The sequence below is a fragment of the Morus notabilis genome, unplaced genomic scaffold (genome assembly GCF_000414095.1).
Source record: "Morus notabilis unplaced genomic scaffold, ASM41409v2 Scaffold991, whole genome shotgun sequence".
In the NCBI taxonomy this organism is placed as follows: Eukaryota; Viridiplantae; Streptophyta; class Magnoliopsida; order Rosales; family Moraceae; genus Morus; species Morus notabilis.
Genome location: NW_010366779.1, coordinates 168,834 through 196,060, shown reverse-complemented (window position 1 = coordinate 196,060; position 27,227 = coordinate 168,834). Strand labels below are relative to the sequence as shown.

Sequence of the window (27,227 nt, the reverse complement as noted above, 5' to 3'; positions counted from 1 at the left end):
TAATCTAACGCAATCATTATCTTTCTATCTAATCTCAGAGAGGAGTAGATCATGACCCTATACCTATAATAATTGTTTTACGCCATTGTTGATTAAAATTTAATTTTATGCCAACAACTTATAACAGTTTTATGCCAATGTTGATTAAAATTTATTTTCTTTTTTCTCTTTTAACTTTAAGAGACATCAAATGATCATACAATAACACTACACAATATTAAAAAGGATAAATAGAATATCATGGTGAGAAAAATAACAAGAAAAGAAGTCTTTCTTTCATGTTATTTGGTAGCTAGAAAAGAAGAAAAAAAAATGTCTAATTTTATAATTGTACTCATATAGAATGAACGTTGAATGTGAATAATTAATTGGTCAAAATAACTATTTAGTACACTATTTGTTCTATGAAATATTTTCTCTCTACTTGTCTTTAATTTCTTCTCAAAGTTAAGAGAAATAATTAAATGGTGGATCTCATAAATTGAGGAGTTATTTTCTTTTCAATTTATTCCCTACCAGATGACCCAAAATTCTCATTTTTTTCCCTTCAAATATCCCCCTTCCAATTTCTTTTCTCCTAGCTTTTCCACTCTACCAAATTAAAATAGCATAAAGCTTTTGTATGTGGCAAAGAGTTGAATAAAGAGAGAGATTGCAGCAAATCCCTTGCAAAAGTAGGTCCCAATAATACTAGAGATGACAGTTCCGTCGGCAATGAATTAATCCTACTTTCATTAAAGAAAATGACTTCGAAAAATTCTACAAAATAGTGGTGTGAAACGGGTTTAGGGTAGAATTCGTAAAAGGAATAATTCTCTCCCCCCTTGAATGATGAATAATAAAATTGAGTTTCATATATATTGATGTCAACATGAAATTATGTCATGTATTTGACACTTGCGGAGGTGGTAAGGAATAAATTCGAAGTGGGACAACAGAAAGTCTAGTCAGAGTAACACAATGCCCTCATTTTTCATGACATATAGAGCACATCATGAGCCATCCACTCACCGACTTTTCTAAAAGCAAAGCTTCCGCTTGCCCCACTTCCATAATTGCTTGTCATTCTACCATTAATCTCTCTCCTTACAAACAATTTGTGTAGGAATTGACTAGTACTAATTCAGCTTTACGTTTCCAACCCCAAAAAAAAAAAAAAAAAAAAAAAAAAAACCCACCTCTTTTACACTGTCGAGTATCTTAGGCCTCGTTCAATTTATCGATTCGAATTTTTAATTTGAATTGAAATGTGACTTTATATGAGAGTTTTTAACTGTAGTAAAAAAAATTTAAATATAACTTTTTATCAAAACTTTTAACTGTAATAAAATTAAAATTAAAAACTCAAATCAGTGAAATTAATTAGACCTTAATTAACTAAGAGATATCCGGAAAGAAAGACGGAAAGGTCAGTTCCCATCTCACGATCACCCTCCATATTGATCATGACGACTCCTTAGAAGCCCTCAAAGCGAAACGTACACATGAAAATGACGTACGGAATTTGTTAGCTCCCGATATTTGACATGAATTTATTCCACTCTCATTTCTTCCTCCTTTTTCCCAAAAAAAAAAAAAAAAAAAGTCGTGAGTTATTTTTTGTTACTAATCAAATTTCCGTAATGCCCGGATGTACGAGTTTACTTAACTGGCGAATTTAATCAGCGACGCTTGCAAAAGTTTTGCGGCTTAGATCAATTATAAGTAAAAATAAAAAATAAATAAAAAAAAGAGTACGTACCCATAAATAAAAACAACCGGCAGACATACTATATGGGCTGTTTAATGACGAACATCATGGTCAGGGGATGGCACCACATGTTTATCTCTAGAGTTATACATGCTTGGACGTATTCAAATTAAAATAAAATGTTACATTCATCTATAAACAAAACAAAACAAAAAAAATGTCACTAAGAAATTCCCACTAGAATGAACCCCCACAAAACCTCAAAAACCTATACATGATCTTTGAAGTATGCCTTGTAAGATTTCTAACGTTCTATTTTGAAGATCCAGTCAGCAAACAATTATCTAATCCAAAAAAATCAAAAAAATTCCAGTGGAGAGAGGCAAATTGAAGCATGCACGACACGTACGTACAGCTCCTTGTCCCCTACCTTTCTGAGTTGTATTCCCTGAATGAGGACACATTTCTACATGAAAATGCAAGACACTAGTAATTATGGAGGTCAAATCAATGAATGTGGCGTCCGAGAACTGGATGGTCAAACGGTGGTGAATGGTAATACGCTATGTCGTTTATTTTTTTTAATAATCAACCAGTTTAAACAAAAACAACATTGGACATATAAAAATGGATGAATGTGGCTAATGGCTTTGTTCATTTCACTCGTGGTGTTTGAATTGAGAATTTGAGTTAAAAAAATAAATTTATGTTATAAAAAATATTATAACAAAAAAAAAATTTAAATTTAAATTTTTGTAAGAAAAAAATATTATAATAAAAATTTGAGTTGTGATTCTAACTAATAAAACGAACGAGACCATGTTCACTTGTGATATAAAAATGGTGTTGAGTTTGTCCTTTTTGTGCTAATAGCTTTCCCGCATTTGCCGTTCTAAAACTCAATTGTTACACATTTATTATTTTCTTTTTCCTCTTCCTGTACGTTTGGCTTCTTCAATCGCGGTGTTCTTGATTCTCAAAGCACAATACATTCGTTTCAGTAATGTTTATAATTAACAGACATGTTTTTAAATGGATTACGAATTGAGAGAATTCTATATGTTATCGATTTATTACTTGGATGGGTTGAAACTTTCGTTTGAATGTTGATCAATTATCTATATATGCCAAGCATATTGTGCAAACATGGCACAAATCTTTGTCCTTTCAATTGTTTAATTTTTTCCTCTTGAACCAAAAACTTTGTACTTAAAGTGTTTTCTCGACATAATTTAACAGTAATTTCATACATAACTCCATTATAAGGAATAGAGTTCAAATCTTTACGTCTTTATGTTGAAAAAAATACCAGTAAGAGAGAAGAGTGCAAGGAAAAATAAGAGTAGAGGAGTTAGTGGACAAATTTTAGGACTTGATATTGTTGGGTACGAAGATTTAGAGAGTTAGAAGAGAATACATTAGGTATGAAAAAAAATCCTAAAAAGCACCTATAAATTTTAATCCTCCTAATATCCAATTCAAAATGACGGAAACTAAGGGGACGTTTGTTTTTTATATTCGTCCATGATTCTGAATCATGATTCATAATTCTCTACAGTATTTTCTCTCACAAAAAATACACGTAAAATGAGAATGATTCTGAATCATGATTTTGAATACATAAACTAAACGTTCTCTAAATGTCAACTTAGCAACACCGACTGAAAAGGAAAATAAAATAAAATAAAATAATCCGCCGGGGTTCGTGGCAGACTTCGACGACCAGTTTAAATTGACAAATAAACCAATCCTAGTGGTGTGGAGTGGTTGCTAGTTCTATCTTTTTAGCGTCCGTAGCAAAGCAAATAAACTAAGAATGATATTATAATTGTAAAGATACAATCTTTTCCTTTCGCTTAAATCTCTATTGCCAAAATTTGGGAGTTTAGTTTGTTATTGATTATCGAGGCACTCACGTTAATTTCTGCAAAGCATATTTACCAAACGCACGCATGGCAATGTAAACATGTCATGACTTTTGATAGTTCTACGTTAGGCATTATTTTATAAGGATTTGAAAAAAAATAAAATAAAATAAAATAACACGAAAGAAGTAGAGGAGAGAGGTTTTTGACACTGCAGACGTCGGTCGCCAGTCATGTACACCACGACGTCTAGGAGAGAAGAGGACGATCAAAGCAAAAATGACAATACAGGACAAACGACATAAGACAACAGCCAGGAAAATTTTTACGAGAAACGACAAGAAAATTAAGGTCTCATTCAGTTCGTAAATTTGAGTTTTTAATTCGACTTGAGATGTAATTTTATGTGAGAGCTTTTTACTGTAACAGAAAAAGTTAAATGTGACTTTTTGTGAGAACTTTTAACTGTAACAAAACTGAAATTAAAAGCTCGAATTAATAAAATGAAAAGCGGTCAACATCAAAACACGACAATAGATCAGAATGAAGGTTAATATGACATCTAAATAAAAACGACAGCAGTTTTTTTTTTTTTTTTGAATCGCAAAATAGGAATAAAAGCAAAAATATTAAAAATGACGTCGCAATCCAAAAACCCAAGAATAACTGGAGAAAAAGGCAACGAGACAGCAAGAAAGTCGGCAATTAGTTTGTAAAGTATCGAAAAACGACCACAAAATAAAAAAAAAAAGACAATGAATAAGATAAACGACGCCAATCTGATTAAATGACAATCTTATACAATTAATAAACGCTGTCGTTGCTCAGAAAATCGACAACTACAAAAATCGAGAACAATATGTTACCGCCACGCACAAGAGGATTACCGAATACCAGTAACAATAATATTTGGAATGTCCAAGCTTTGAGTTGGCTTTTTATTTCTTTTTCCACCTTGTTATAATCTTAATTTTCCGAATAATTCCCAATTTTAAAATTGGATTTGAATAGTAAAAAAAAAAGATAGTTGTTTGCACTTATAAAAGATGAAAAATTATACCTAAAGTTTAAAAATAAACTATTCCTCCCTTTTGTTTTATCTACATTTAGCGCCAACGTACTGCCCATGTCACGAGGGGAATAATCGATGAACAAACGACATCAACACCAGTAAACAATAATAACTGGAAAAGGCTTTGGAAATGACATCTACATCTCTTTCACCTTTTTTTTTTTTTTTTTTTGCTTGGACTACGTCTCTCTTGGTTAGAAAAGAAGACAGGACAGCTACTAACAAACGAATTCAACATAAAACGACATCAAACTAGATAAACAAAAGGGGAAAAAAAAAGAAAACGACAATAATCATGCAAAGCTACACGTTACCAAATTTGACCAATTCTATGAAAGACGATAGATCGGGGGAACCTATTGAAAATGACGTCAACATAAAAAGATTATGACGTGTAAAACATCATCAGCCAAGAAACGACAGAAAATGCAATAGATATCAACGTTAGAGGGGCAAGAAAGTAAAAGCGACAATAAATTGGAATACGACAATAGCCTACAAAGTGACGAATAGCATATATCATCGTTATTAGTGATTTCCGAAATTGTTTTGATTCTTATTTTTGCTGTGGGTATTAAATCATGAATCCAACCTTCAAGCCCTAGTTTTAATGTCTTTTGAATTCTGAGGAGCGGCGGGTTGGCGGGGCATTTGCCGCATTTCTCACTGCAATAGTTAGCCTTTTCTTAATTACCTTTTTTTAATTATCATTTTTTTTTTTTTTGATAATCCACCGGTATGCTTATCTTGACCGGACTAAAATAACAATTTTCATGCTTAACCTTTATAACGCCCTAGGCACATGTAGTATTTACTATTCAAGCTATCAGCAGAAATAACTGTCACAAAAAATGGAAATAAAACCGTCCTAAAAAGGATGCTATTTTACTTTCCTTTTAAACCATTTTACTTGCTAGTAATGACTTAAATGCTGTAGAATTTAGAATAAGTACTTTTAGTTGTGCTGAAGTAAAAATTAATTGTGCTGTAAAGTGGATGAGTGTTTAGTAAAGCGTAGTTTTTAAAGTGCTATAAGTTCTAAAAATAGCATTGTAATGTTTAGTAAACTATAAGATTAAATTGATGTGTGTGTTTAAAATGATCAAAATAGACATGTAGGAGAATGTTAATATATTTATATATATGTTATAATCTTGTTATATTTATCTCCAATGTTGATTCATTTTAGTTTAGTGTTAAATAAATGTCTCTTTTTTTTAGGGAAGTTAAATAAATATCTTTTTTAAAAGTAATTAAATAATATCTTTAAACACATTATTTCTAACCAAATTTTGTCTCACATGTTTTTATTTCATGATAATTATTATATGAAGAGCTTAGGCCACAATTGCAATAAAAGTTTAAAAAACAGTGCGTGGTTTTTGTATATAACGTATTTATTGTACGTGCCTAGAATAATAGCTGTAAGGCACATTTTAAAAAGTTTATAATCACCCAATCCACGCACACAAAAAAAAAAAAACGCATTTACTGTGCGTGATTTTTTAATCAACACGCACATATATATATATATTAAGGAAGAAAGGATACAGAGTTATGAGAAAAAAAAAAAAGATATGGGGAGTTAAGTAATAGAATATAAGGTTATTCCAGATATTTTAAAACACAATAGAGGGTATTTTAGATATTTTGAAAAACTCACTTAATTGGAAGAGTTGCTGCCCGCACAATCCAAAAGCAGAAACAGATAGATTTTGATTTCGCTTCTTGGGCACTACAAATTCTTTCATAATTGCTTTTTAACTTTTTTACCAAACACAAAAAGAAACCCAACTTATTAAAAAAGTGCTTTTGACTGGTTCAAAACCAATACTAAACATGGCCCATAGACCCTTCAAAACGCCCATTGAAAAAAGAGGCTTAAGAATCAATCAATGTATCAATCTTTTCAGTTTATTCTTTTTTGCTTGTCTTTAGTCAGTTTTCTTTCTGTGCCCTGTGGTGAATCAATCATCGTGTGTTACGAGGTCAGGTGTTTGGCTTGCGGGAAGACCACGTGGGGCGGCTGCGGAAGGCACGTGATATGGGTTTACAAGCGGATCCAGGAAGCCCAGCGCTGTTTGTGCAAAGAATGGTCCGGAATCAACACCGCTGCTACTGCTGGTGGCTCTGAGGCCTCTAAGCCCACCGCCAACTCCACTGGAAATGGGCCTCTAAGAAAAAAGGATATCAATAAAAAAAATAAAGACAAAAGCTGGAAAAAAATCTGAAACAAAAGACTGAGGAAAAAAATTTATAAAAAATTTAATAAGTTTTATAAATGATTTATTTACAAAACAATTTATAAACAAATAAAGATTAAACAGTTTATAAATAATTTATTTTTTTAATGGGTTCTCAATTTCTTTTACTTTTATTTTAGAAACAATTTTTTTTCTTTTTTCGGTGAATATTATGCTGATACATGCCTACTTATATCGTTGCATTTTAAGTTAATTCTATTTTATTTTATTTTTTATTTAGTAAGGTTTTATTTTATTTTATTTTAGTGTGATTTAAAATATTTTATTTTTTTTGAATTATGTATAGCATTTTTATCACAACGGTATCCAAATTTTAACACAAAATGATATTAAAACGAACAAAATCAAACCACAAATCACTCAAAATAATAATAATAATAATAATAATAATAATAGAACAATAATACAAAATAAATATTTGTAATATTCCTTCCAAAAAACTAATATATTTTTAAAAATAATAAAGATAAAATTTAAAATTTAAGGGTCTGTTTAGTTCGATGATTCAAGTTTTTAATTAGAATTGATGTGATGTTATGTAAGAATTTTTTACTTTAATAAAAAAATGAGATGTGATTATTTTTTAAAAAAATTTACTGTATCAAAATTTCAATGGTAAAATGAAAGAGATTTTAAAAATAAAAAAATAAAAAATAAAGATGACAAAAAAGGTTAAAAGGGTGGGTCCCCCTTCGCCTCTCTCGTAACATACAGAACACCCCCTCCCCACTCTCTTGCACGTGGGCCCCCACGTCTTTCCCTCTCCTTCTACCGTTCTCTCTCTTTTCTCAGGCGCGACCCACGACTCTTCTCTTTCTTTTCCAGACAATCTCTCTCTCTCTCACTCTCTCGATTGTCGCGTGGCGAACACGCGCTAAAGGATGCGCATCCAAGAACGAGCGGAGCCTTAATGCACTGCTGGTGGGCCCCGCCACTTTTTCTTCTATCGAATGAGATGATGACACGTGGTGTGGTTTGTAGGCCACGATGAAGCGCTGTAGAGTTCCATGCTTCGCAGCCATGTACGCCCAGTAAATGTTAACGAATAAAATTTAGACACGTGGCATCTAATTTGATCTGTGGTTCACATTCCAATCTCTTGGGACCCACCAAAAGAATATACCAATAGATTTATGACACGTGGTAGTTCTACTGAAACGTACAGTACTCAAACTTTTCTCCACCTGAGGAAAAAGAAAACGTACATCGGTAATTATGGAGAGAGAAACGGACCAAACGTTTCCTCGCCTCTCAAAAAAGGGTTCTTCTTTAGTAAGGAAAAAAAAAAACAATTGTGAGATAAGGGAGAAAGTATATTTACTTGCAAAAAAATGGTATTTAGATATTTGCAAAATAAAGAAAAAGATGCTTTCTCTATTTGCAAAAAGATGCTTGGTGTATTTTTATTGGACAAACATTTTTCTACCGAACTATAATCATTATCACAAAATGTCTCATAAATTTTAATTTGTAATATTTGTCCTCTCTAAATTTTAAAAATTTTACAAAATTTTTTATTTTGTTAAGTTTTTGACAAAATTAAGGGCATTATAATAAAAAGTAACAATAAACATAGTTTTTAATTCATTACAGGTCATTTTTATTTATTTTAACCCAAATCCATCATTAAACGTAACCCTAATCCACAAATAAAATAATTAAAAAATATATGAAAAAATAATCATGTTAAATACTAAAAAAACTACTGATCTAACACCCCAAAAAAAAAAAAAAAAAAAAAAAAAAAAAAAAAAAAAAAAAACTACTGATCTGATCTGGGGAAAAAAAAAAAAAAAAACTTCATACTCAAACGGATTTAAAATCACACTCGATCATCACGACGGAAGGGGCCTGGACCTCGCAATAATAGAGGTGGCTTGATTTCGCGATGGGTGTTGGAAGTTCGATCTGACGACAAGGAGGAGAAGCACAGTTGAATTAGAAACAAAGCTCAGAAGATTGATTATAACATCTAATAAATGTATTTAAAGTTTAATTTCACTACAATGAAAATAAAAGAAACAGTTTAGTCGTAGTAAGACACGAAACAATCATTAAAGACTCAAGTACAAATAATCATGGAATGAACCTACATTATTATTGCTGGCGGATGAAATTCGTTTGGAAAGCAAGAAAGAAGTGAAATGGAGAAGGAAGCAAGCCAAGATTTCTGAAGTATTGATATTTAACTGGGTTTGCAGGTTTTTTTTTTTTTTTTTTTTTTTCCTTCAGATCATTTTTCTTAATGCGTGTTTTTTTTTTTGCTTTTGTATGCATGAGTGCTCCCCAAATTCATTGTTTAAGGGTATTTTTGTAATTTTAGATTCAATGTCAGTTACACTAGTGCCCAGTGTTATTTTCCATTAAAAATTTAAGAGGAGAAAAAATTTTACAACAATTATGAAGTTCAAAAGAACAGATGTTATAAATTAAAATTTAAAATGAGGTTTATAATGATGGTTATAGTTCAAAGGGAACACATGTAATTTGTCCATTTTTATTCTTACGTTACTTGCCAAAATTCAAGCAATTTTAACCCTTTTTTAAAAAAAAAAAAAAAATCAGAAGACAGTAAGAGACAAGGAAATTTCCAACTGTTTAGGAGCAGCTAGATAGCTCTTCTGTTTATAATTCTTGAAATGAAAGAAAAAAAAAATCCTCTTTTTAAAGAATTGTGACCATACATCAGGTCAAACGTCTGATTCTTTTGAGCAAAAAGTGTCTCGTGCTGTAAGTGCCAACTTCAAGAAGAATATGCTGCTTTAAAATATCCTCGCCAGGCGATTACCATTAATGGGTTGAGCCAACGCTAATTTCTGAGTTTTATATTTACACCATACCATGGTCTACTTACGCACCTTATATAATATTTAAATGACTAAATTTTTTTTACACACTTTTATTATTTAAAAATTACTCCTAATTAGTTTTTATAAAATCATTGAGGATGATTTTATTTACATCCCCTTTTTTTTATTTATACTAGGGGTGGCAATTCGTGTCACGTGTCGTGTTCGTGTCGTGTTTTGATCGTTTTTTTTAAATTTTCAGTCAACCCGAACACGACCCGTGACACGAAATTTTTTAAAAACCGCGACACGAACACGACACGACCACTTTACGAGCTGACACGACACGACCCGAAAATGACCCGTGACACGAAATTGACCCGTGAACCTGAAATTGACACGAAAATTGTATACTTTTATTTAGTTTTTTACATATTAGAAATAACTTAAAATTCATAACACACTAAATTACAATAACATCCATTGAAATTAAGCAAATAATAGTATAAGATTTTGAGTATAACTATCATGATATCACAAGTTCATAATAAAATTTAAAATATGAAATGAAAAATATATGTATTTTTTAGTTTTTTACGAGTTTCGTGTCGTGTTCGGGTTAGGCGGGTCCAACCCGAAATTGACCTGTATTTTTCGTGTCAATTTCAGGTCGACCCAATTCTGACCCGAACCTCATTTTTCTCAACCCTAACCCACAAAATTCGTGTCGTTTTCGAGTCGTGACCCATATTGCCGGCCCTAATTTATACCCACTGATCACTTTATTTTCCATATTTTCTTCCAACTACACACCCCACCAAAATTAATTATTACTTTAATATTATCTTTTATTTATTTTTTTATTGAAACTTTAGGCGTAGCCTTTTTTTTTTTTTTTTTAAGTTCAATAGGAAAACAAAAAAAAGATACTAAAAATATGAAATAAGAAAAGTAAATAAAAAATAATTAAAAACTTAAACTAAGTTGCATTATATTAATTGAATATTGATTGGGCTCAATAATAAACAAACGTGCAGTAAGATATGAGGAATGAGCACAATCGGCATTAAAAAAAGAAAAAAGAAAAAACGTAATCTAACATTAAAAAAAATGAAAAAAGATGAAACAATTTGCTTAAAAGATAGATTAACAAATAAATATGATCACAAAATGAAAAACAAAAAGTAAAAAAAAAAATCATATAACAAATAGTAAAAAAAATTAAACATACATCCATATAATTTTTTGGAATAGTTATTCAAAAGTGAAAAGTAGGGTTTAGCTATGGATGTTTAGAATAAAAATAGTTTATAATTTGAGAATAGAGTGATTTACATAAATACAGATCTTGACTCTTGAGAACCTTCTTTTAAAAAATTCATACTTTCTCATTTATTTACAAAACTATCGACTATCACATCTTTAAAGACATTTTTATCCTCGTATAATGAAAAAAAAAAGAAATAATTAAACGACAAAAAGGTATGAAAAGTGAGACAAAATCTGAACATTAAACATTATAGGTTTTTGATATAGAAAAGTCAACTACTGTAAAAACCACAACAATTGCATTTAATGAAATTGTTTAGTAAGAAGTCAACTCTTTTATTTAAACAAAAAAAAAGCACAAACTATCTGCGCATTAAAAAAAAAAAACAAAAAAAAAAAAAAGCACAAACTATCTGCGCATTAAAAACACAAAAAAAGGCAGCCCTAAAAACTCTACAACCTTCAAAAATCCCAAAACCCATGAAAATATGTAAAAAATAATAAATATTTTCACTAAAATAATAATCAAACCATAATGAAAATGAAGTAAAGGAAAAAGTAATATTATTTACAATAAATCATTAAAAAAACAATACATTAAAGAAGGAAAATAATGAGTCCGTAATGAAAGAAAAATTCTATAAAAAAAAAATAAAAACCTAACCAAAATATGTACAGAAAGAATAAGTGTTTTTACTAAAATAATGATTAGATCATAATAAAAATGTGAAGCAAAACAAATAAGTAATATCATTTACGAAAAATCATCAAAAAACATTACAATAAAAAAAAAAAAAGTCACAAGAAAATATGAACATAAAGAAAATACTTTTTCTAAAATAATGATATTAATAACAAATGAAGATAACTAAAATGACAGTAATAACAAAAGAACATAATAACCATTGAAATCCGAACAAATGAAGAAAAATGAAATGGGAAATAAATGAGTATTTTCATTAAAAAATGATGACATAATAATGAAAATGGAGAGCACACAAATAGAAAATATAACACTCACGGAAAATCACTAAAAAAACATCACGCTAAATAGGAAACATGAGGATACCATATGGAAAAGAAAAAATCCACATAAAGTAAAAAAAAAAAAAAAAGTACATAAAGAGTAAGTATTTTCTCAAAAATAATGAATAGATTATAGATATTTTCTCTAAAATAAAGAATCGAATAAAATGAAATATGACACAAAGGATAAAAAAAAATCTCTTCATTAGTTTAGTCGTGAATCATAAGAAACATGCAATAAAAAAATAAAATAAAATATGTACTAAACAAGCAACTTACTCGCGAACATGAAGAAAATGTTTCATTACTGTAATGATCTAAGAACTACATAGAAGAATGAATCCGAAATTTGAACGACTGGAAAAAAAAAAAAAAAAAAAGATAAAAGACAAAACTTTATTAAATCAGTGCAAAATAACAAACTCAAAAAAGAAATAACCCAGCAGAAACGTAATTCAAAAGAACATAAACGACAAAACAACAATATCAAAGACGAAAAAAGAAAAAACCACAAGCAAATAAAACCAAAAAGAACAAAAGAAACGTAAACAGGAAGCAAAGAAAACAAAAAGGAATATGCAAACGTACTAGCCGATGACCAAAGACGAACTCCAAAGAGGGTAGCAGCTCAAGGAACGCAAATCAAACAACCAGCAATATGCAAACGGACGCTGCTCTCCCAAACAATGAACGTGAAGCACAAATTGGGAGATAGGAATGAAAAAACAAAAAAAAACAAAAAAACTGTGTAAAAAAAATGCATGTATACGAAAGAATTCCCCGTTCACTTCACTGATTCGAGTTGAGATGTGACTTTATGTGAGAGCTTTTTACTGTAGCAAAAAAGTTAGATGTGATTGTTTGTGAGAGTTTTTTACTGTAGAAAAACTCGAATCAGCGAAGTGAACGGAAAAATGAAAACAGAGGTAAAATAATAACCGGAGAGAGAAAAAATCAGCATCAAATCATACTGATTTATTAAAGAAATCAATTAAAGCTAAAAAAAAGGGAAGTAAAAATTTAAATTGTAATCAGAAAAAATCAATTTATAAATAAATGGAACCTACCCATATAAAGAACATTATTGAAAATACACAATAAGGGCAATACTGGAAAAAAATGCCTTATAAAAATCCAACCGGCATTCTTGTAATATTATATAATGATCGATATTTTTACAAATATAGGTTTAAGAGTAGGCATTTTATGTAATTACTTCTTGAGAATATGTGTAGGTGTGTGCAGAGAAAAAATACCTTATTAATTTCTTTTTTTATAATAAAATTTAATTATTAATTAAGTATATTGTCCTTTTTTGTCATTTTATTTATAGGCCTTTTATAATAAGAAGTTTTTAATTGAAGAGTGTGAAGAGTAAAATAGGAGTGTGAATAGAATCACCCTTTCTCTAAACAGAAACATAAAAACATAATTAAGCTTCAAAAATAGTTAAGATCTAATTTCTCAGCGACTTTTGAGAAAATATAATGGAAAAAAAAAATCACTTTCGTCTACTTTTAGTTCTCTAGTATAAAAAATTAATATAGTATTAGTAACTAAATTTCCAACTATAACTTCAGTTGTGGAGTCAGGATTTTATTTTGAAAGGGCATAAACTAAAAATATGAAACATATTATAGACGCTAATAATATCAACACCTAATACTGTTAATAAATTAGAATCACGTTTTACATTTGTATATTGATCAGTTTATTGAATTTTTTCATATGTGAATTAAAATTTTAAAGAGTTTAATTTTTAATTTTTTTTTAAAAAAAAGGTGTTCATTACTTCAACAAGAACAAATTAGACAAAAAAAATATTTATGTGAAAATAGTAATTAAGAGTGTTGCTTGAAAAAAATGATTCATTAGGGGTACACTTGGGAAATATAATTTTAAATGGTCATTTAAATATTTCTTGTGAGACTCACTTTTGATATATATAATAAAAATTATATGAAAAAAATATATTAGAAGGGTCAAATTTGAAAAAAATAAATAAAGGTTTAACTAGAGTAAATTAAAAACAGAATTCAAATAGATTACACCAAAAAGTATAAGATAGAATATGAAAAAGCTCAAAAGAACGATAAGGAAAAACCAAAAGGTAGAAAAAAAAAATTTAAATTAGATTTAGTGGACATATCATGAAATTTTGACGAATGGGATATATTTTTGGAAAAAAAAAAATAAAGTGTAAATTAAAAAACCAAAATTCAAGGGGGCATAAGGGGGTATATCTGAAAAAAAAAAAAAAAGACCTTGAAAATATATGGTAAAAATAATAAAAAATAAAAAAAAAATCCAGGGGCGCATATGCCCCCTCGGCCTTATCTCCCTCCGCCCCTGTCCGTGACACCAAACTAACATTGCAACAAGGGGTTCAAATTTTAGACCACCGGTAACATATTAGTTTAATAATTCTAACTTAAAATAATAAAATTAAGTAGACCAAGGTACTATATTAATTTAATAAGTCTTCTAAAAACTTAATTTAATAATACTAGGTAGATTGATTCCTTATTTGTTTCATAAATTTGAGTTTTCAATTCGAATTGAGATGTGATATTTTTTGATAGTTTTTAATTATAGTAAAAAAAATTAGATATGATATTTTTTAAAAATTTTTAACTGTAAAAATTTAAAATTAAAAACTTAAATCAGTGAAATGAATTAAACTTAAAAATAATATATATTAACTAAAAAGTTCGTATAATGTATATCCATTAACGTTGCAGTCCTGTGTTGCCAATTGAGACGCAAACTAATTAACGGGCCCCATGCAGCACTTAAACGATATTCGGTGTTCATAATTTTAGATTCAAATTATGATTTTGAAATCATGATTCAAAATTAAAAATTTAAATTACTTTGAATTAAGAAGGGATAGTTTTAAAATTATGAGTGATTTAAATTTAAAATATTACATCAAATTTAAAATTATGATTTAAAATTATCTAAATTAAATACTAATTTTAAATTAAAATCACCGTAAATAAACACTAATTTTAAATAGAATACATCTAACAAGCACCCCATTGAGAATTACTCCTCCGTAGTCTGAACGCCGTCGAATCAAACTTAATATGGCTTTTTGGGACTTTTTCTTCCACCAATGTTTTGGCTTTACTGTTTCTTCTTTTGTCATCTGTGACCTCGAATCCTAAGCTTTCATGGACGTCATAATCTCAGATAGCGTCCTTATTTAACTATTATCGGGAATACAAACATTTTAATGAGAAAACATTGCGTACAACAATTTCTTTCATATTCCTCGTATTTCCCATTTCATTACAATATTTATATCTAGCCCGTTCCGAGTTTATCGCTTGCAAATTGTGCCCTTAAATTGTTCTATTTTGCTCTGTTCTGTTTTCTTTGAGAGGAAAAGATTTAAAAATCAGCAACCATGCTTCACAGAATCGCACGCCTTTGTAATTCGGTTCAATCTCTCGGAAATCGTTCATCTTCATCAACCAAGGTTAATAATATTTTACGATTTATTTGATTCTATCAAGTTCTTATCTTCTTCCCAGTTTTATTCTTCTAATCTTTCGCGGCGACGATAGTCGTTTTCTAAGAGAATGGTAGTTAAAAAATTCAACTTGTACCCAAAAAAAAATTCCATATTAAACGGGAAATTCGATGAACAAATTAAGTACTTACAACAAAGATGAAATATGTTGTTACTCTGAACTAAAAATAGCTCTGTTTTTGGTTTATTTGCAGTTTGGAAGTCGATTTGACTTGGCATATCGAGCTTCTTCTTCTCCCCAACAAACTAGAGAACCATTTGCTTACCGGTAAACCGTCACAAAAAGAAAGTCCTAATCTTAGTCAAATCCAAAAATAAATAAATAAATAAATAAATAAAGTTGTACATTTTGCAGTACAGTGAATGTTTTTTTTTTTTTTTTTTTTTTTTTTTTAATTTTTGCAGTAAAGGGAATTTTTTTTTTTTTTTTTTTTTTTTTTTTTGTCAGAGGAGCATGCTCAACTAACCTCATAATCTGTTTAGTTCATAAATTTAACATTATAACAAAAAAATTTTGAATTGTAATTCAAACTTATAAAATAATTTTTTTGCCTCATAAAACGGTGTTTGAAATTACTGTCAGTCCAAAAAAATTCAGGTTACATGTTACGTCAGAATTCCTAGATACTTTTTTCTTGCGTGTCTCTACGTAAAGTTTATCCTATGCCACAATCTATTAGAAAAAAATCTTCTACTGGCGTATGATTTTCAATTTAGTTTACTTTGGTCTAATCTGGACAGCCAAAGTCTTGGTGAAGTTGATGAGTACGCTGACGTGGACTGGGATAATATCGGATTTGGGGTAGTGCCAACCGATTACATGTACATTATGAAATGCTCCAAAGACGATAATTTTGAAAAAGGACAACTTAATCCCTACGGAAACATTGAGATCAGCCCCGCTGCTGGAGTATTAAATTATGGACAGGTAGGCTAAGGTTGTTTTCCATCTAAAAAAAATCGTAAATTCTTTTTTTTTTTTAATGAATAAATTCTTAGAAAACTTTTTTTTAATTTTTTAATTTTTGATATTATACTTTGAAGCTTTATGTTCCTATTTACACCTTTGAGTCTTTGACTTCAACGGGTTCGACTTTGTAGAATTGGACATAAGCTGGTCTTCCATGAGTATAACCAAAACCACATCATCATTATTATTATTATTATTATTATTATTATTGTTATTATTATGAGTATTTTAGACCGGCAATAATACTACGTTCCGTGTTCATTAGTTGTAATAACTTGGAAAGCAATTTTAATTTGTGGCTCAAGGTTCTTTGTTGCTTTATTTGATGGAGCAAAAAATTATTTTTGAAATGAATAACACTTTAATGCCCTGAACAATACTGTCCCTTACAAGATAAATTAAAGCTTCTTTCATTTCACCGATTCCAGTTTTTAATTTTAATTTTACTACAGTTAAAAGCTCTCATAAAAAGTCACATCTAATTTTTTTACTACAGTTAAAAATTCTCACATAAAGTCACATCTCAACTTGAAAGGATGAATTAAACGATGCTTAAGTACATTTGCCATTTGTCATTTGTATATTCTATTTCATTTGCAATTTCATTTTTGATACATAATACACGTAGTAGTTACATGGATTTCATCTACAATAGGCATAAGTATTTCATAAAAGTGTTCATCAGATTTTGTGGCTGACACTAGTGACGTAAATAATTTATCCGTATAACGGATGATGACAGAGTTTAGGGTCAATGTACCTCTTCTATGTGTTAAAGGTGTGAATGCCATTTATTTTCTTTTCTCTATTTATTTATTTATTTCTTTTTTTTCATGTTAAACTATCAATTTAAATTCAAAGTAAACAGGGACTGTATGAAGGAACAAAAGCACAAAGAACTGAAGATGGGCGGCTCCTTCTGTTCCGTCCGGACCAAAATGCAATTCGCATGAGGCAGGGAGCGGAAAGATTGTGCATGCGCGCACCCTCTGTAGACCAATTTGTTGATGCCGTAAAACAAATTGCCCGAGCCAACAAGCGTTGGGTAACGCGTTTTTTTTACAGAAGATATTTGGTTCATAGATTAGAATCATGTGATTAGAATCATTTTCGATTTACGTGTATTTTTTTTGAGAAAATACTGTAGCGAACTACGAACCATGATTCAAATCAGGGGACGAATCCCCCAACCAAACAACCTCTAAATCATGACTTGAGTAGGCTAACAATTATTGAATCATACAAAGTTTAAATAATACATAAAATTGCAGACACCACCTCCAGGAAAAGGTTCGTTGTACATTAGGCCCCTACTCATGGGAAGTGGTCCAATATTGGGTTTGGCCCCAGCACCTGAGTACACCTTCCTCATTTTTGCCTCCCCTGTTGGCAACTACTTCAAGGTTTGCCACTTATTTCCTTTCTAAGTTTTATATTTCTTTTCTATTAAACTATATGTGAATGTATGAGAGGAAATGAGACAAATATCCCTAAGAGTGTATGAAACTGGATGCTTACCCTTTACTAAAGGTATTAATCAAGAATAAAGGTAAAAATCCAGACGCATGCACTTTAAGAATAAGTTTAACAACTTATAATGTTTTTCTTGTTCAATTAAAAGGAGGGAATTGCACCATTGAATTTGTACGTCGAGACTGAATATGATCGCGCCTCGTCTGGTGGAGCTGGTGGTGTCAAAAGCATAACCAACTATGCCCCAGTGAGCAAAATTTCTCTCATTTCTTTGTGAAAGATATTGGATTAAGTTTTCAACCTTAATTGAACTTATGATGCTTATTCTTAAGTTATTGCTTTGCATGAAGGGGTGAAAATGTAATTATATTGAAATGAAGGTGAATGTATCTTCTCTTTCTCCCCTCTCACAAGCATAGGTTTTGAAAGCAATTGCAAGAGCCAAAAACAGAGGATTTTCTGATGTCCTATACCTTGACTCAGTAAACAAGAGGCTTCTGGAGGAGGTCTCTTCTTGCAACATTTTCATTGTAAAGGTATCTTATCTTTATAATTTCTCTCTATCCCGGATAGAAATCCTAGTTTTTCATCTATACATTTGAAACGACTTTATTATTATTATTATTTTTTATTTGGTAGGACAATGTTATTTCAACACCTTCTACAGCTGGGACCATTCTTTCAGGGGTCACCAGAAAAAGCGTCATCGAAATTGCTCGTGACCATGGTTACCAGGTGGTAATTTGGTTCCATTATTTACATCACGCAGTTTCTACTTATTTATGTGCTGAATTCATACAACGAGACATCACCAAATTCACCATTTTCCATTCAAGTCAAACAATAATTTTCCGAAAATTGTCTTCGAATTCGGACAGGTTAAGGAACGTGCTATCCCAATAAATGAGCTGATTGAAGCCGATGAAGTCTTCTGCACAGGAACTGCTGTTGGTGTTGCTCCTGTGGGTAGCATTACATATCAGGATAAGAGGTGATATGTGTTTCTGATTCTCATTTTTATTTAAAAGTGTCACTCCATGACTGTAATTTGTTAACACGGTTTATCTACTGGTGCCAAATTTTTCTAAGTTAAGTAGCTCACATAAAAGTTCATCTATGTCCAGGGTGGAGTTTGAAGTTTGCGGCGATCAATCTGTCAGTTCAAAACTGTACTCGACCCTTGTGGGGATACAAACGGGCATTATTGAGGATAAGAAAGGCTGGATCATTGAGATCGTTTGAGCTCTTCATTTACGGTTTACATAATTTCAAGTCAAGATTATGTGAAACAACTTACTACTATAACTATTCTACCCCAATATTAAGAAAAATTACAGACTGTTCAGAAGAAAGAGAGAACAAAAAATAATTATCATTCAAAAAAAGAAAAAAAAAAGGCTTTTTTTGCATGAACTCCCTAAACTTTATGAGTTTGCCAAATTGGTTTCTTAACTTTTTTTCTTGGCAATTCATCCCTTAAACTTTGAATTTTTTTACACTATTGGTCAAATTGAAAACGAAGTTAAAAATTTATACGGTATCTTCAGCGTGAGTGCTTAATAAGAATGATTTTGATCTTTTTTCATCGAATTGAATGCGTTATACATTTCATGAATGAAATTTTTTTTGAAATTGGAGAACCCCTAATTTTTCTCCCAAAATGATTAACTCCCAATTTTTAAAAAATTATCGCTCGTGATGCGTATGTGAAATTCAATTCAATGCAAAAAGATATTAATTACCCTCATTAAACACTCAAGTTGAAGATATCGTCTAAATTTTTAACTTCGTTTTTAATTTGACTAACATTATAACAAATTTTAAAGTTTAAGAGGTAAATTGTCAAGAAAAAAAGTTAAGAAACTAATTTATCAAATTCGTAAAGTTAAGGGGGTCCATGCAAAATACAAAAAAAAAAAAAAAAAAAAAAAAAAAAAAAAAAACAACAACAACAACCTAAGCAAAGAATTTTTCACACTGCTGGTAGTTGCCCCATAAGTGAAAGTCCAAGTCCAATAAAAGGTAATTGATTAATTGTAGATATCGTTTTCAAAGGTTCCTTTTAATTTTCACTAGGAAACGTATTAATCAAATCATTTTACTCGAGCAAAGTAACCAGTCCTCCTTTTCTTTTTTCTAAAGATATATACAAAAGAATAATCTTTCAATTCATTTGGCTAGGCTTTATTTGATGACAGGGAATTACCCAGTCCTTTGAGAAAACGATACCAGCGTTATATCAACTTTTTCTCCCGCAATGTTCTTTACCAAAAATAAAAAGAAAAAAAGAACTTTTTCTTCCCAATGAGAAGTTTGATATCTGTATCAGCCATTAGTTTAACTCTATTTTTATTCCACCAAAAGAGTTAACTCACTTTTTGAAAGGACATAGAGAAGGCCCAATAATGTTAGGCTATATTGAGGGGAGAAAATTATTGAATTTAATCTTAAAGGGGCGTTTGGTATGCAGGAATCAGTAGAAATCATATTCCCGAAAAAATAATGGAAGGTAATATGATTCCTAAGAATAATACATTACTATGTTTAATTCTATACAAGAATCTTTCGTAAATTCCCAGAAATATTACATTACTGTGTTTGGTTGTGCATGGGAATGTTGTGAATTAAAAAATATATATTATTTTTAAATGAATTACAATTAGCACTAATATTTTAAAAAGTATAAAATACAACACAACAAGTAGTTCATAAAATTATCAAATAATAGAGAACATATCAAATAATAGAGAACAAGTAGTCCATAAAATCCTCTATAGTTAAAAGTTCTTACAAAAGTTCTAAATATGAGAACATATGCTCGAATAAGGTTCAAAACCTGAAATTAAAAGTTGCAAATCTAGGACCACGTATAAAAGTTCCAAAGATGCCATCAAAAGATCTAAATATTAGACAATGTACTCAAGTTTGTAAATATAGCACTAAAGGCTTCAACCTAACTCATTCCAAAAGAGATAGAAGAAAATCTAACTTAAATTCATCATCCAACGTGAAGAAATAGTTGTAGTCATGGTTTTGGACAAGAAGTTTTCCGACTCGTACTCGTTGTGCATTTGTTAGTCCTTCTACCTTCTTTACTTCATCAAACACCTGTATCCTCCTTGCAGCACCATCAGCCTCGTATTGAAAACAATTAGCAAGCCTGCCAATATTCTCACCAGCCATAGCATACATATCAGAAAACTTATGTACTGTCTCAGTTAAAGCATCAACCAATACATCTCCACATTGTGATCTCTTTCTCTTTTTCCTTCCTGATGCTAATGGTGTTGAAGTTGTTTGTATGCTAGGACCACCAATACTTGCAGTATCCATGTTCTCATCAGACATAAGCAAGGGATCATAATCAAGATCATTTTCTGTTTCTTTATCAATGTCATCAACCATATCAGTCAATCCCATTGCACCTTGTCCATTAGCGCGATCCTTTCCAAACACTAGTCCTAACTCATCATAATAAGGAAACGGCTTGTTTCTTAAGCCTTTCGCAGATGGGTGACTCTGTAATATAAATGGAATGTAAATTAAACAACAAAAGAGCCTAACAATACTGAAACTTGAAATTTAAAACCGGATAAAAAAATACTAACCTTAACCCACTCATCGAACACATCTTTCTCAACCACAACGCATTTATCCTTATCATTCCAACCAAAGCCACTACCGGCAGGGCCCAACATTTCAGAAATGGCATGATATTGTTTCTTCAATATTTTCACATGAGAATCAATGTGTGGTTGTGCTTTACAAAGCCACTACGCAAACGTCTCTTACTAATAATTACAAATATCATAAGCATAAACAAAAATGTCATTTCATTTAACATCTCCATATATTGAACCAACATAGCCACAATTCTTTTTTTTTTTTTGTTCCAATGGAAGATCCATATCTGCTCATTAATGGGAAAAAAAGAAATAAGCATACTTCTACAGAACCAAATCCACATAACATACGGAACCAAACATATATATATATATATATATATATCCTTACATATATACAAATCCACAGAATAGCTAGATTAATATCCTTAACATTTATATCATACAAATTCACAGAATAGCTAGACTTATTTTTCGCGTGCAATGGAGTTTCACCCTGTTAGAATGAATACGAGTATTTTATGTAAAAAGGTTAACATCTTTACCGTATAGAGACATATATGTAGTCTGTAAAGCGGAAAAAAAAAATTAGCTGAAAAGTTTGAGGGCGGTGGAGAGTGTCCCACCCTTGTAATTAAGGATTACCGCCATTTTGACTCTAAGATTCGGTTTAAAAAAGGCAAGTCATTTGTAAATGCTCTGTACGGTTTTCAACATACTCATATACAAATCCAGAAACCCATCACCAGAAATCGTGGCCAAAAAAGGAAGAAAAACACACAAATCCAGAAACCCAGCGCTAGAAATTGTGGCCAAAAAAGGATTTTTGAAATCGTGGCCGCTCTGGTTCAGACCCAGATGCGCCGATGCCGACGACATTCAAATCAGAAAATTCATATAAAAAATTTTTCACAGAAAAAGGATAAAAAAAGGAATCATACTCTGGTGGTGGCGGCAGAGGAAAGTCCAGCAACGGCGTGGTTGATCGGAAGGCGGCGGCGGCGTCCTCGACGGAAGCGGTGCTGGGGCTGGACGAGAGAGAGGGTGGATCTGGACGAGAGAGAGAGAGATGGATGAGATAGGTGGGTGAGAGAAATGGTCGAGAGAGAGAGATGGATGAGATGGTGGGTGAGAGAAATGGACGAGAGAGAGGTTTCCCGTGAATATTACTTTCCTGGAAAAGTAAATAACAACCTGTTGGTCGATCTAAAAAAACAATAAATAAAAAATAACAATATGTTAGGTGGATTTAGGATTATTTTAAAATGTGATAATGTGAAATTTATAGGTTTTATTTTTTTAAGTTTTAAAAAAATCTAATAATTATACTAAATATAGAAATCTAAAAGATTCTTATTCCCATTCTTATAATTATTCCAAATCAAACACCTCCTAAAAATATACGTGTCTCAATTTTTATCATTTATTTTTAATTAATGTCATTTTAATTAATATGTTTTTCGACTAAAAAGTAATAATCAAGAGAAATGATAAAATTTAAGATCCATATACTTTAGAAATAGTTGTCTCATTTTATTGTTGACAGGCGACAAGCGCATTCTGAGCACAATTTTAGGCTCATATTAACCTGCAGGACATTTTTAACAAGTTGATGAGTGTTTTTTTTTAAAATTTTATTTTAAGATAATTTGCACATATGATCTTCAAACTCTTTAGTAAGTGATAATTTAATCCTTAATTTTTTTACAAACGACTCTCAATCTCTTAAAAATGTGATAGTTTGGTCATTTTCATCAAATTCCATACAAATTTTAACGGAACATATCACTTGACCTTTTTTTTTAATAAAATGACTTAAACGCCCTTATAATAAAAAATAAAAAAACGCCGCGAGTTCCCTAACCCAACATCCCAAGATCTCATTCCCATGTTGGCATAGGGATCTCCGTTCATCCCCCATCCCCTTAATGCTAGTAATCAGCTTCGCCTCCTCCTCTCGATGCCGAAAGATCTGCTTAACATCTCTTTCTCTCTCTCTCTCTCTCTCTCTATATATATATATATATATATATATTCCCACGTTTAACCTCTCAGTTTCTTGAATCTGGAGGAAGTCTTGATCTTTTACAAGTTATTTTGGTTGGCTGGTTGTTTAATTGGATCAATGTGGAACACTTGAACTCAAATATCCAGAGAAATCCAAGAGTTGCAGGAGATCAAACGAAGAAGAAGTGGGTTTTTTCTTTTCTATTTTGTTTCCTCTATACATGGCAGCGGCTCTGTGATTCTGGCGAGCTTCATTCGCTATTTTGGCCAGCTTCATTCGCGATCTCAAATCAGATATGGTGAGTTCCTTCACAATTCCGGCCTAAAGCGCGATTCCGTTTCCAGCCTAATTTCGGGTCACAGATTCGGAAAAGATAAGTCTGCCATCGCGACGAACACTTTCTCGTCATCGTCCTCTCTTCCACGGTGGCGCTCACCAGAAGAGAAGAGGAGTCCACCGTCAGAAATGATAAATCCGTCACGAACTGCTCGCAATGATCAGATTCGGCGAAAAGAGACTCCAACCTCGCGATGGTTAGAGATCTGACGAAGAGAGAACTCCGACCTCGAATTTTGAGGAAGAACTAACAATGACGTTGAGGGTTTCAAAATAGAGGGAGATAGAGAAGGTGAGAGGTGAGAGAGAGGTTGAGGGGCATTTAAGTTATTTTATTAAAAATTGGGGGTCGTTTTTGTTAAAAAAAATAAATAAATTACGGATCAAATTGTCACTTATTAAAGAGTTTAAGGACTATCTTTGTAAATTACCCTTTATTTTATGAAGGTAAAACTCATTCAACTAAAAAGTCTTATAGACCCCACACGATAAAAAATGTTTGATAAGTAAATTCTAGTAAAATACAGGAAAGACGAGGCCCAGTATAAAAAAAATTTCTTTACACATCAAGTTGAGTACACATAAGACTCTTTCTAAAACCATAACAATCGATGGAAGTTTTCGATTCATCGAGAGCATGTAACGCGTAGCTCTAAGGTCACCAACATCTCCGCATAGATTCATAGTTAGCGGAACTTCTTAACTTGCCAAAACTTAAATTTGGCTGGCTAAAAACAAACTCAAATGGTGGAAGAACCACGTCTGTTATTACAAAGAAAATACTAAAATTACATAGGAAAAATATCGATGCATTCATTAGACTAAAACATAAATAACTAAAGCCTAAAGTACAACCATCGCAAGCCTTCAATGAAAGTACAACCGACAAGAGGACCATCGGGATAAAAAGAACGCTTCATGGGGAAAGCAGTGCAGCCGATGAGATGCCTTCAAAGTGAAGAACGCGAAACACACACGCCACCACCCTCAGCGTCCGTAGTCGATACCACCACCTCTAAAACAAGCCCACCACTGTTCGGAACAAAAGCCAAAAAGAGGACAACCATCTGACAAGGAAAGTGTCGAAAAATGGCTACAAGCCGTCTAGATTTCATCCTCTAAATGAAATAAAACTAGCCCCAATGAAGCCACCTTGCCAATCACAGCTACTACCATGGAAAAGCCCACAACGATATGAGATCCGCAACCAATTTTCAGGGCTAGAGGTCTAGAGACGGGTCTGGAATCAGTACCGAAATTTCGGCCGACTCACTCTCACTCCTTTTCTCTTTTTCTCATTTCTCTCTTAGGACCGGCTACTCCACTAATTATTTTGTTTTCGTACTTTCATTTATGAGAAAAGTATATGGTTTGCCATAATTTTATACAAGTCTATTATTTATGTCATTATGAATGACAATTATTTATTTTTGAATGAAATAGTATAAATAATATTTTTTACCACCTTAAGTGGTATTTCTGATTTTTTCGTTTTCTTTTTAATTTAGTTAATGAGAAGTGTTAATTTTTTTTTAAAAAAATTTGGAAATGCAGGATTTAGATTCTACATATTATAATAGTTCAACTATGTGTACAATTATTAGAGATGTCAATAATCCTACGGGGAGTGGGATTCGTCCCAAACAGAGCGAGGATGGAGGACAATAATTGGAGATGAGGATGAAGATGGGGATAAAATCTTATCCCTCAAATTATGGTAGGGCGGCGACGAGGGAAGCACTCCCCACCTCGCCTTCGCTTTGATATACATATATTATATATTTTATATAGAAAAATATATGCAATATTAAAGTTTCAAACAAAATTAATGTTTCTGTGGCATTATTACTAAGTTTCATTTGTATATACTTTGTTTTATAGAATTTAATTTGATTTTAAGTTTACATTTCATTTTTATTTTAAATTGCTATATTTTGAAATGCATAATTATATTAGATGGGGAATGAGGTTGGTACGAGATAGGTCTCCTCAATCAAAAATCTCCAATCCCGATCCCGTCTCTTCTTAAGCGAGGATGGAGATGAAGATGAGGATCACTCTGAAGGGTGGGGATGGAGACGAAAATCATTGCCCACACCCGTCCCATTGCCATCCCAAAAATTAATGTTTTTAAGCAAGATAAAGTTTTAAGACCTCGTTCACTTCGCGGATTCGAGTTTTCAATTCGAGTTGAGATGTGACATTTGCTGAGAGTTTTTCACTGTAGCAGAAAAAGTTAGACGTGACATTTTCTGAGAACTTTTTACTGTAAAAACCTAAAACTGAAAACTCGAATCAATAAAATAAACGATGCCTGCCATAAAAATATAGTATCTGGATGGGTCGTACGTACTCTTAATTGTACACTAGTAAACGACGACAAGACAGGGTGAATTAAAATTAAGTTTAAAAGTTGCAGTGCTTATATTTGTTAACACCATTTATGGTTAGGAGTTATTTAGGAAAAATCAATGTTTGAACCTTTTATTTTTGAAATATACACCATTGATATAAAGCGGACCGTTTTTTTTATATATATTTTTTATATTTTTATATATTAGAATGTGGTATAAAATCTCGATAAATAGATATTTGATAATTAATGCTCTTAAATAAATAATAAAATCTTTTGGTCTCGACTTAGATCAATATATTAAAATAATAATCTCACTAAATGCATAAAATAATGATTTTTTTTTTCAAATCTTTTAAGACCCAATAAAAATATGAATTAATAATAAATAACATATAAAAGTCATCACATTAAGGATGCTTTTTTTTTCTCTCTCTTCTAGATATTAAATTTGAAAAATATTCACATCAATTTTATGTCTATATGTACTTATTAACATTTTATATACAATGTACTAACATTAATTTTTGGGCTTCTATATACATATGTATATAGTTATTACGGAGAGAAAACAAAAAATGATAGTTTAAGACACTCTAAACTATTCATTTTTTGCAAAATACACCTTGAATTTTAATATTGACAAATTGCACTCTAAACTTTAAAGTCAATTATAATTGAGGTCCAATAAGTAACGAATGTTATCAAATTGATAGTTTAAAATACGCAATTCACACTTGAGAGATAAAGATTGTCACTTTTCAAACCATGTCATGTACAAATCTCGTGTCTCGAACTAACAATTTGACAATGCCATTAATTATTGGTCTTCAATTCTAACTGATTTTAAAGTTTAAGGTGCAGTTTGCTAAAATTGAACATTCGGAATGTGTTATGAAAAAAATGAATAATTTAGGTGCAACAGTGCAATTTATTCTAAAAGTAATAAAT

At 31.2% G+C, this 27,227-nt stretch overlaps 2 protein-coding genes across 5 annotated transcripts; one reads left to right on the top strand and one right to left on the bottom strand.

The window, feature by feature from the left end:
- The first annotated feature begins 15,244 nt into the window (after positions 1 to 15,244).
- LOC21390510 (branched-chain-amino-acid aminotransferase 2, chloroplastic) lies at positions 15,245 to 19,310 on the top strand. Its single transcript, XM_024174150.1, has 10 exons — positions 15,245 to 15,459; positions 15,708 to 15,781; positions 16,255 to 16,441; positions 17,352 to 17,528; positions 17,755 to 17,886; positions 18,105 to 18,203; positions 18,376 to 18,492; positions 18,596 to 18,691; positions 18,835 to 18,947; positions 19,081 to 19,310. Exons 1-10 carry the CDS (start codon positions 15,388 to 15,390, stop codon positions 19,196 to 19,198), a joined length of 1,185 nt encoding a protein of 394 aa, XP_024029918.1. The 5' UTR covers positions 15,245 to 15,387; the 3' UTR covers positions 19,199 to 19,310.
- Positions 19,311 to 20,762: 1,452 nt separating this feature from the next.
- On the bottom strand, positions 20,763 to 22,770 carry LOC21412682. Of its 4 annotated transcripts, none has more exons than XM_024174156.1 (3): positions 22,521 to 22,770; positions 21,565 to 21,866; positions 20,763 to 21,475 (listed from the first exon to the last, which is right to left on the bottom strand). In XM_024174156.1, exons 2-3 carry the CDS (start codon positions 21,652 to 21,654, stop codon positions 20,915 to 20,917), a joined length of 651 nt encoding a protein of 216 aa, XP_024029924.1. In that variant the 5' UTR covers positions 21,655 to 21,866; positions 22,521 to 22,770; the 3' UTR covers positions 20,763 to 20,914. The 4 variants fall into 4 exon arrangements, with proteins under 4 accessions (XP_024029924.1, XP_024029925.1, XP_024029927.1 ...); XM_024174157.1 differs by having other exon boundaries at positions 21,565 to 21,747; XM_024174159.1 differs by having other exon boundaries at positions 21,565 to 21,729.
- Between the last annotated feature and the right edge of the window lie 4,457 nt (positions 22,771 to 27,227).